We start from the raw sequence: 11,488 nt of genomic DNA on the forward strand, positions 1-11,488 counted from the left end.
GCTCCACCCGTGAGTCATGGCCCTGTGTAGCCCTGTCTTGCCTGGAACTCACTATGTAGACCATGGTGGCCTGAACTCACCAAGAACCACCTGCCTTGGCCTGCCTCTGCCTCCCAAGTGCTGGGACTAAAGGCGTGCGCCACCACGCCTGGCCTGCCTTGGTCTTCTGTTGTCTCTTTGATCACAAGGCTCCTTCAATATTAGAATCCATAATGCTGGTTACTGAATTTTTTTTTTTTTTTTTTTTGGTTTTTCGAGACAGGGTTTCTCTGTATAGCCCTGGCTGTCCTGGAACTCACTTGGTAGACCAGGCTGGCCTCGAACTCAGAAATCCGCCTGCCTCTGCCTCCCGAGTGCTGGGATTAAAGGCCTGCGCCACCAGGCCCGGCACTGAATTTTTATCTCATGCCAGGAATTCCACCCTTTGTATTCCTCATTTATTAAAGAATCACAACTTTCCCATTATCCAGGTGATGAAAAGGAGGTTGGCTCAGAGACCAGAGTCCAAGCTCTGTCTGGCCCTCGTAGTGGATGGCAGTGAGCCAGGTGTAAGCTCTCAGCACCCCCTGAAGGTCAAATGTGGAACAGAGACAAACCATAAACTCCATCGTTCCAATTATCTTCGGAGAGGTTCTTAGTGAGGTGGTCTGAATGTGGTGATCTTTTTCCCTCTGCCCTGGGAGAGTCCTAGAAGGTGTGAGAGGGGGCAGGATTCTGGATTAGATGTGAATGGAGGGACACAGGGCTGATGGGAGGGATTTCAGAGGGATATAGCCAGCCCTGGAGAATCTAAGAAATACTGAAGACTTTCTGACAGGACTTTCATTTAAAGAATCAAACACATTTGGAAAGAGCAGGCTGGAGGATTTCAAGGTTACAGACTGAAGTTCTGTCTCAACAAACAAATAAAACCCATTGGGGCTGGAGAGATGGCTCAGCTGGTAGAGTACCCAAACGGCACAAATCTCTTGATCTTTAGCACTAAATAAACCAGCATGGTGGCACATATATATAATCCCAGGACTCAGAAGAATCAGAAGTTCAAGGTTACTCTTGACTACACAGAGTTCAAGGCCAGCCAAGTCAGACCCCTTCACACACCAAAGAGGGGAAAAGGGAAGATCAGATAAAATGAGATTCACCTGGTCCTGTAAGCATAGTGGTGCAGACAACCGGCAACCCAGACCTCTGGAAGCCAGAGAGGGAGACTCTGAACTCAAGGTCATCCTTGGCTACACAGAGAAGCCTTGTTTAAAAAAGAATAGGATGGCGTTTGATTTGGCTCAGCAGGTTAGGTGGCTTGCCACCAAACTGGATGGCCTGAGTTCAGTCCACAAGGTGAAAGGAAATCACCAACTCCTTTGAGTTGTCTTCTTACTTCCACACTAAAACACAAAAATAAATGAAGAAAACTAAAGGAGCTGGAGAGAAAGCTCTGTGGTTAAGAGCACTGTCTGCTCTCCCGGAGTTCAATTCCCAGCAACCACACGGTGGCTCACAGCCACCTATAATGGAATCTCTCTTCAAGCATGCAGGCATATATGCAAACAGAGCACTTACATGTATAAAATAAATAAAATCTTTCTTAAAAGTAAAAAACTAAAATACTTATATATAGAAAAAGTGAAAAATAGCCACATGTCATGGCACACACCTTTTTAATTTTTTTTCTTAATTTCCAGACAGGGTCTCACTCTGAAGTCACTTATGTAGACCAGGCAAGGCTCGAATTGTAGTGTTGCTTCCGAGTGCTAGAATTAAAATCATGCAACACCACGGCCCAGCCTGGCACACATCTTTAATCTCAGCACTCAGGAGTCAGAATCAGGTGGGTCTCTGAGTTCGAGGCCACCCTGAGCTACATAGGGTGAGTCAGGAGTGAGACTCTTACTCTAAAAGACAAAAGTCAATTCATATCAATAATGATAAAGGGAGAGAGAGACACACACAGAAAAAAAAAATGTAAGCAAAATACGCAGTGTAGCAGGAGGCTTGTCCCCGTTCAATAAAAAGATTAACGCTTGTTAGCCAGGTACCGCCCAGGTACGGGCGGACCCTCCATCAATTCTTGAGGTTCATTGGTTAAAAGAGAAACGCGTCTCTGGGGTTCGCTTCCGGCACGCACCCGGCTCTCGCTCTCCGGTATCCGGGCTTCCGGCTGTCAAGTGGAGCGGAGCCATAGCCTCAGGCTTCGGGACCTGGCGCTGATGGCGGCGGAATCGGCTTCGTGACGTGGGCCGGCGCACATACGACGTCATCAGCCACCGCCGCGAGCGTCCGTAGGCGCAGCGACCTCCGGCGCTGGGAGAGGTCCTCGGAAATGCTGCGGTTGTTCCAGGCCGTCTCCCGGGCCGGGCTTCGACCCTCGGGCTCCCGGGTAGGGCACCGAGCTGAGGTCAAGGCCGGAGGTCAAAGGTTGAGAACCTCCGAGAGCACCTCTAACTCCCGCCTGTCATTTTCCAGGTCATCACCTCTCTAGCGGAAGGCGCGAGGCGGCCGGCCGAGATTTCAGAGCCGCGAGATAGCGCCGGTGAGACGACCCGGACCTTGGCACACAGAGTTGGGGGAGGTGGCACCGAAGGTCCTGGGGCTTTGATCCTGACCCTTGACCGCTCACTTGTCACCCCCCGCCAGGTCTCCTAGATCCCGTTTTGCGCAAGTGCGAGCTCCGGATCCCGGTGCACCGGCGCCCGGTGCAAGCCTGGGTCGAGTCTCTCCGAGGCTTTGAGCAGGAGCGCATCGGCCTGGCGGAGCTGCACCCCGACGTGTTTGCTACGGCGCCCCGGTGAGTGCCGGGTGCAGTGGGAGGAACATGCCGTGCTTTCTCCACGTGACAAAAGGGGTGATCAGTTTCCCTGCTGCAGGGCTGGAAGGCGAAGGATACAGCCCTGCTGCAACCCTGGCCTGTTACATCCTGCCTTGCTCTCTTGTGCTTGGGTTTCCGTTTTGTCAGACCTCAAGAAGTTGGGTGACGATTAGGTAGATTAATATACCACACAGAAAATTCTCTAAAAGTGTTTTTTATTAGGGCTGCGGATGTGTACAGTTAGAGGGCTTGCCTGCATGCACGTTGCCCCGGGTTCCCTTCTATAGCATACACCTGTCCTGGTGACCCACACCTCTAACCCCACTAGCACTGTAGAGGTGGAAATAGGAGGACCAAGAAATTAATGGTCAAGGTTGCATAGTGGGTTCCAGACCAGCCTGGGCTACATGACACCATAAGTAAAAATAAAAAAAAACTAAATACCGGACTGGAGAGATGGCTCAGCGATTTAAGAGCACTGACAGCCGGGCGGTGGTGGCGCACGCCTTTAATCCCAGCACTTGGGAGGCAGAGGCAGGCGGATTTCTGAGTTCGAGGCCAGCCTGGTCTACAAAGTGAGTTCCAGGACAGCCAGGGTTAAAAAAAAAAACCCTTTCCCAAAAAAAAAAAAAAAAAAAAAAAAAGCACTGACTGCTTTCCAGAGGTCCTGAGTTCAATTCTCAGCAACCACATGGTGGTGGCTCACAACCATTTGTAATGGAATCCGATGCTGTCTTCTGGTGTATCTGAAGATAGCTGCAGTCTATTCATATACATAAGATGAATAAATGATCCTTTAAAAAATAAGTAAATTCTATTAATATGATTTCTTTTTTCAAAAATGACAGCTAAGAAGGCCAGATTTTCAGCATGTGTCTGTAATAGCAGCATAGGAGAGGCTGAGATGGGAATCTAAGCATCTCTGTGGCGGCTCACAACCAGTTGTAACGACAGTTCTACAGGAACCCATGCCCTGTTCTGGCTTTGTGGGCGCCAGGCAAAGATACACATATGTACTTATATATACAGGTGGAACACACATACTCACAAACAGGAAACTCTTTTTTTGTTGTTGTTTTGTTTTTCAAGACGGGGTTTCACTGTGTAGCCCTGGCTGTCCTGGAACTCATGTACACCAAAATGGTCTTGAACACACAGGGATCCTCCTGTCTGCCTCCCTAGTGCTGGGGTTAAAGGTGTGCACAATATCATGCCAGGCTGCAACTTTTTACCATCTCCATGATGAACTTGGAGTTTTTGTTTAATTTTTTAGCCTTTTGGTGGTAGGGGTAAACTTGTTTATGTGGCAGTAAGGACAACTTGAAGGAGCTGGTTTCCTCTTTACGTGTTGTACGTGTGCTTGCTCAGTGTGCGAGCATGTGTGCATGCATGTTCATGTATACGTGTATGCATGTGTGCACACAAGTCTGGCTTTGCTGCAAGTGCCTTTACCCACTGAACCATCTCATTGGCTCACAGGGTTGCTTTTATTCAACATGCTGCCCCACACGGGCCCTAGTAGCATTTGACCACTGGATACCTGAAACACAGCTAGTGTTGAATGCTGAGATGACAAAATATTTACATATACTTGAGTAAATATATTCTAAAGGGCTGAGGAGACAGCTCAGGGGGTAAATACCTGCCACACAAGTGTGAATCCCTGAGTGTGGACCTTAGAACCCACATAAAGTTAGTGTGGGGGAGTGTATCTGTGATCTCAGCATATGTATGGAGAGGGGAGGGGAAGACAGGAGAGCCACTAGAAGTTCCAAGGCTGGCCAGTAGAGCATCAGCGAGCAAGAGAACCTGTCTCACCTGAGGTAGAAATCAAGGGCCACATCCAAGGTTGTCCTGTGAGTCCACCTAATACTAGTCACTGCCACCTGTATTTAGGTGTGTGAGGGTTTGCCTGAATGTGTCTGTGTATGCCATACCATGTGTGATATGTGCGGTGCCCTCAGGGGCTGGAATGGGTTAGAAATGGAGTTAAAACCAGCTATGAGCTGCTCGGGTGCTAGGAATTGGACCTGGGCATCTACAAGAGTAGCAAGTACTCTCAACCACTGACCCACGTCTCCATCACTCCTGAGTACGTTGAGCTTATCCAGCCAAGACGAGGGCGGGGGGAGAGCGAGAGAGGGAGAGAGAGAGAACACATCTCTACTCTTTGGTTTTTAAAGGTGGAGTCTTAACCATGAAGCACAGGTAGGCTTTTAATTCTCCATCCTCCTGCCTCAACCTCCTGAGTACCAGGATGATAGGCATAGCCACTAACCGTGGCTGGACTTTGTGGTACGAGCTTGAGTTGTGGTGGTGTCACCTGTGGTTGGAAAGAGTAGAGGACAGAGGGTCCCGAATGTCCAAAGGAAGAGCCAGGTTTCCTTTACTAGGATGCAAATGTGGGAGAGATTCACTGGGGTGTCCCTCTTAGGTCTCCCTTCCCTTTTCCAGGCTGGACATTGTGCACCAGGTTGCCATCTGGCAGAGGAACTTCAGGAGAATCGTGAGTGTCCTGAGTAGCGTGGCAGAGCTTCCCACTGGGCTCAGCGACCTGTGAGTGTGCTTTCTGGAAACAGCCCAGCTCAAGCTTTGGCTGCCTGTTCCAGTCAGGCAGCGCCCTTCTCAGGTCGTAGTTTAGCACCCATCCCTCTAGCTGTTATGGTAGGGAAGCTGCGACCCACCAGGTCCCTGCCCCACAGGACCGAGTCTAGTAGGAGAAGTGAATGAACATCAGCAGTTAGGGTGGGCTCGCATGCTTGGGAGCAGTCTCCCCAGAGACAGCTACTGAGTGCAGGTAGACTGGGTAGTGGGCCCAGAACCTCAGTGGCTGGGCAGTTGCTTTGTTAGTAAGCCACCACCATCCCACATGGGAATTTCTACTACTGAGCCATGTCACCAGTACTCACTAGACGGGTGCTCTACTGCCAGGCCGTGCTCCAGCCAAAGGAACATTTCTCAAGGTGGAGGACTCTGGTTCCTAAGTTCCCTGCACTGTCCCCTGACAATCTTCTCTGCCTCTTGCCTGAGCCCTACCCCATCCTCTTTGTACCCACAGAGCTATGCTAAGACCAAGACCAGGGCTGAGGTGAGTGGTGGTGGCCGCAAGCCCTGGCAACAGAAAGGCAGTGGCCGTGCCCGGCATGGCAGCATCCGTTCTCCCATATGGCGAGGAGGTGAGTGGGCCACAGGGGAGAGGGCATCAGATGACCCTTGCCACGCAAGTGCCCACCACTGCCGCGGTAGGGGACACCTGAGTCCCCAGCATATTAGCCCACTGGGCCATGAGAGCCCGCACCACCAAGCCTGGTTTATGCAGCACTGGGGATGAAACCCAAGGCTCTTTGCACACTAGGCAAGCCCTAGCCCCACCTTCCCTTTTCATATCTGTTTGTTTTCCTTTGAAACTGGATCTTGCTGTATCTCCCAGGCTGTTCTTGAACTTACTTTTGAACTTCAGGTTGTTGTACTAGAGTTGGATAGATGTACCTTCATGCCTGTCCATCTCCACCCTCCTCCTGTCTAGGCTTTCCTTGCCCACTCTTCCCATGGTACTTAGCAGGATCTTCTGGCCCCTCCCACTCCCCCAGCTACTGTTCATCACCCATTCCAACACCTTGTGCCAGTCATCAAGCAAATTTCTGAGATCCCAGACCAGCAGTGACCAACACCTCATACACCACCACTGTCCCTGCAGGAGGTGTAGCTCATGGTCCCCGGGGCCCTACAAGTTACTACTACATGTTGCCCATGAAAGTGCGGGCACTGGGCCTCAAGGTGGCCTTGACTGTCAAGCTCATGCAGGTATGCTACAGTACAGCTGGGAGGGAACGTGGCTGGTGTCTGTGGTTCCTGGGCTCTGCACTAGAGCCTGGGGTTCTGTTTTTCTCCACAGGATGATCTGCACATTGTGGATTCCCTGGAGCTACCCACAGCAGACCCCCAGTACCTGAAAGAGTTGGCCCAATACCGCCACTGGGGGAGTTCCGTGCTCCTTGTAGACTTGTGAGGGCATAGGGCAGGGTGGGGAAGGGGCCAAGTCCCCTGTGTCCTGCCAGGCTCACCTTTCAGCCTCCATCTGTTCCAGAACACATGAAGAGATGCCCAAGAATGTCGTGGAAGCCACTTCAGGGCTCAACAATTTCAACCTGATCCCTGCAGTTGGTGAGTGATGGGTCCAGTCGTTACTCCACAACCCAGAAGCCCGGAGCAAACTGGCATAGATCCCACTGTTAATCTTGGCCAATTCAAACCCTCTACCTGTCACAGCAGGGCTGAATGGCTTGTCTAAGAGTTTACCATTTGGTGGTGTTGTTGGGGTGGAAACCAAGGTCCAGGGCCATATGTGCTTGGCATGTGCTCTATCCAGAGCCACTTCTCCAGCCTTCAGCTGCCCCAGTGGTGCCATTCTGAAAGAAGCATCCCAAAGTCATGTTTCTGTTAAAGTCTGTTCCACATAGCCTGAAGAGGGCAACCGTGAGCGCCAGGGTGAGAACTGGTTTTACCTGTCCTCTACTCTTTCCTCCCCTCACACTGACTACAGCTGATTCTGGTCTCCCAGAGATACACCTGTTTTTATCCACTTGCTGGGTCCTCCCTGGAGTGTGGCATGGGGTCACAGCCAAACCCTGGGAAAATGTGAAGGCAGTTAGTTGCTCAGCAGCTGATGTGGGATCTGAGAACTAACAGTGTATCCCTGAGGAGGGCTGGGGCCCAGGCTTCAGGTACAATGCTCTCTCTCTCTCTCTCTCTCTCTCTCTCTCTCTCTCTCTCTCTCTCTCTCTCTCTCTCGGGCACTCACACCTTCACCATGCCCTCCCATCCCAGGCCTGAATGTGTACAGCATGCTCAAGCACCAGACTCTGGTCCTCACCCTGCCTTCCGTCGCCTTCCTGGAGGACAAGCTACTCTGGCAGGACTCAAGATACACACCGCTCTACCCCTTCCGCTTGCCCTACAGTGACTTCCCCTAACCCTGCCCTGGTTACCTAGGGGCCTGTCCCACTTGGGGGCCAGGTCAGCACCCCAGCCATCCTGCACAAAAAGCAGTTCCCTGGAAGCTGTTGAACCTCTTGTAAGGAGGGGACAGCTGCACAGAGCCAGGATGAGTACCTGCCTGGGATCTCTTTTGTCACATTAAAAATAAACCCTATTTTTCACAAGACTTGGAAATGGAGCTGGTCACTGCTGTGGGATCCTGCCAGCTCTGGCCGTTCATCCAGTGCTGGGTAATCTTCATGCCTCTCCTCCAGGGCCACAACCTGCTTTGGTACAGACTGCCTGGAGGAATTTCTCCCTCCTGGGGCAGATGTTGGAGCTTGCATAGGTGCCAAGCCAGCAGTCTGTCCTCACCCCAGGAGGGTGAGGCTTGCATGCTTGACACCCAATGCCACCAGATACCAGGCAGGCCTCATTACAGCTTCCTTCAGACTCAGAGCCAGCCAGTGTCTCGTGTTCTTATGATAAAAACAAATAAACCTAATTGTTGTAGTTGTGTATTCTTCCAGACAAGTTTTCTCTGTGTAGCCCAGCTGTCCTAGAACTCCCTCTGTAGACCTGGATGACCTGGAACTCACAGAGATCCACCTGCCTCTGCCTCCCAAGTGCTGGGATTAAAGGCGTGCTTCACTATCTCCCAACTGTATTATTCTCAGTTTAAAAGAAAGAAAAGGGGGGAGAGGGACTGGAGAGATGGCTCAGCAGTTAAGAGCACTGACTACTCCACAGGTCCTAAGTTCAATTCCCAGCAACCACATGGTGACTCACAACCATCTGTAGTGGGATCCAGTGCCCTCTTGTGTCTGAAGACAGTGATAGTGTACCCACATACATGAAATAAATCTTTAGAAAAAAGGGAAGCTGGAAAGATGGATTAGCAGATGGAAGAGCAGGCTGCTTTCCTAGAAACCTGGAGTTAGGGTCTTGCCACATGGCAGGCAGCTCACAGCCGTCAGGAAGCTGCCAGATACCCTCTTCCTGGATGGAGCCACTCAAACCATGGGCTACACTACACTCCCAGTCCGCCTTGAGAGTTCTCTACAGGGGCTATGTCCCTGGAGTGCAGAGATGATAGGCATACACAGCTGGGTCTGTCTTGTTTTATATGAATTTATCACAAAAAAACATTTATAAAAGGAGAGTGAGGTTTTATATATATATAAAAGATCTGGAGAGATGGTTCAGTGGTTAAGAGCACTGGATACTCTTCCAAAAGATGGGGTCAATCCAGCAACCACATGCCAGCTCATAACTGTAACTCTGGTTGCAGGGGATTAGACATCCCCACACAGACATACATGCAGGCAAAACACCAATGTGCACAGAATATGTCATTTAAGTTGGGTAGTGGTGGCCTGTGCCTTTAATGCCAGCGTTCAGGAGGCAGAGGCAGGTAGATCTCTAAATTTGAGGCCAGCCTGGTCTAAAAAGTGAGTTCCAGGACAGCCAGGGCTACACAGAAAAGCCCTGTCTCAAAACAATCAAAATAAATACATTTTTTTTTAAATGAGGGAAATTGAGGAGTCCCCAGAGAGTGGGCCAGGGCTCCACAGACAACATCCAACTCTCTAAACCAGTGCTGACCGTGACTAGAACTGCTTTCTGTTGGTGTACACACAGCCGGACAGCCTCAGCCACACCCGATGGCTGCCAGCCCTCTTTGGCTGAAAATATCCCTGGGATGTGTTGACATTGCAACTAGAAAAAAAAAAGCTACAGAAGCCCCGAGTGGCATGTGCTCTACTGCAACGCTTTGGAGGCTGAGGCTGGAGGACTACAATTCTAAGGATAGCCTGGACTACATAGTAAGGCCAGGCAGGCGTGGTGGTGCACACCTATCATTCTGGCACTTGAGACAGAAGCAGGAGGGCTACATAGCTTGAAGCCAGGCAGAACTGCCATAGACCTAATTTCAAAAGCACTAAACAAGTGTTCCTGTCTTGGACTCCTCGCTCTTGGCAATTCTTTCTCATTATTCCTTAATAAACCCTTGCTTCCTCTGCTTGAAAACAAGCCAGGCACCACAGGTCTCAGGAGACAGAGATAGGCACATCTCGCCAACCTGGTGTACAAGTGTGTTCTAGGTCTGCCAGGCTACAAAAAAAAAAAAAAAACAAAAAAAAAACAAAAAAAAACAAGCATACAAAACCACCAAAGAAGCCACTGGGATAAGTTGTAGGTGTGCTGATGCTAGCCCAGTGTGGCTAGGTGTCACATGTCTCTGTTGTGCCTCTTGTGAAGCTAAAGATCTTAAAGCCAGAGTCCCAGCCTAAGAAGACACACATGCAGGTCCACCTATATTAGAACTTAAAGGAAACCGTGAAACCGACCATCACCACGCACAGGGGTTTTATAAAAAAAAGTCAAAACCTGCCGGGTGGTACTGGCCCACGCCTTTAATCCCAGCACTCGGGAGACAGAGGCAGGCGGATTTCTGAGTTCAAGGCCAGCCTGGTCTACAGAGTGAGTTCCAGGACAGTCAGGGCTACACAGAGAAACCCTCTCTTGAAAAAACCAAAACAAACAAAAAACCCTGTTCCTCCACACTGGAGACCCTCAGCCAGCTGGAAAAAAGTGAGAAAAGTGAGATTGTACTTTCAAATTATTGGGATGGAACCGGGCAAGGTGTTGAATGTACTTGGGAAGTTAAGGCAGGAGGATCAGGTCAACCTGGGCTCTGTAATAAGTCTGAATCTAGCCTGAACTACATGAAACTTTGTCTCAAAAAAGCAAAACAGTGAGGCGGGGGCGGGGGGCCGGGGCCGGGGCCGGGGCCGGGGCCGGGGCCGGGGCCGGGGCCGCAGTGGCTCAGCTGGCAGAATGCTCATCTACTACTCATTGAACTAGGGGAAATGTAAGCAGGGCGTGGTGGTGCTACTTCAGATCTTGAGTGTTGGAAGCAGAAGCTGGGGAGTTCCAGGCCAACCTGGGCTGTAGACCAAGAGCCTGTCTCAAAGTAAGTAAATAAAAACTGATGCGGCTCGGGCTGCAGGAAAGAGACAGGACAAGCTGTGTTGGGATGAATGGGAAGGCATTGTGGGTGGAGGGGCCTGCAAAACCTCCCCACCAGAACCCCGAGGTAATATCACAGACTGATCCGCAGAGCGTTCCTTAGTCCTTGTGAGACCACTTGGCACCAGGGAGGAAGTCATGCCCTTCCTGAAGACTGGGATACAGGGCAGGGGAGGAAACCGAAAAGGAATGTAACTCTAGAGCATACTGCAGCTCCACAGTCTTGCCACCACTTACCTTCCCATCCCCACTCAGCAAAGGACCCTTCCAGGATCTCAGACCTCTTCCAAGGAACTGCCCTCGACCCTGGCCCCAAGCCCCAGCAGCTCCAATGGGTCCAACCTGAGAATGGATTCAAGTCCAAGAGATAGCCAGTGGACCACGCAGGAAGGATCTCATGTATTCCAGGTTAGCTTCTAGCCTTTGTTTGCTGTTAATTTCTGTGTTATGCTCTGTCTACACATACCCATGCAGGCCAGAAGAGGGCATCAGAGTCCATTACAGATCATTGTGAGCCATCATGTGTGGTTGCTAGGAATTGAACACAGGACCTCTGGAAGAATAATCAATCCTCTCACACTTTCTCTCCAGTCCCCCACCCCCACCCCAAGCCCCTTTCAGAGACAGGGCTTCTCTGTGTAGTCCTGCTATTTTGGAACTTGCTGTGTAGAC

At 50.7% G+C, this 11,488-nt stretch overlaps 1 protein-coding gene and 1 long non-coding RNA gene across 2 annotated transcripts; one reads left to right on the forward strand and one right to left on the reverse strand.

The window, feature by feature from the left end:
• Positions 1-425: 425 nt before the first annotated feature.
• LOC115064842 lies at positions 426-2,207 on the reverse strand. Its single transcript, XR_003844672.1, has 3 exons — positions 2,126-2,207; positions 1,143-1,385; positions 426-687 (listed from the first exon to the last, which is right to left on the reverse strand). It is a non-coding gene; the product is annotated as an uncharacterized LOC115064842 (long non-coding RNA).
• On the forward strand, positions 2,111-7,974 carry Mrpl4 (mitochondrial ribosomal protein L4). Its single transcript, XM_021207283.1, has 9 exons — positions 2,111-2,377; positions 2,464-2,530; positions 2,635-2,785; positions 5,261-5,312; positions 5,865-5,982; positions 6,504-6,610; positions 6,702-6,811; positions 6,894-6,970; positions 7,634-7,974. The coding sequence occupies exons 1-9, from the start codon at positions 2,321-2,323 to the stop codon at positions 7,777-7,779; spliced, it is 885 nt and encodes a 294-aa protein (XP_021062942.1). The 5' UTR covers positions 2,111-2,320; the 3' UTR covers positions 7,780-7,974.
• Positions 7,975-11,488: the final 3,514 nt, after the last annotated feature.

Source organism: Mus pahari, chromosome 10 (genome assembly GCF_900095145.1).
Source record: "Mus pahari chromosome 10, PAHARI_EIJ_v1.1, whole genome shotgun sequence".
Lineage (NCBI taxonomy): Eukaryota > Metazoa > Chordata > Mammalia > Rodentia > Muridae > Mus > Mus pahari.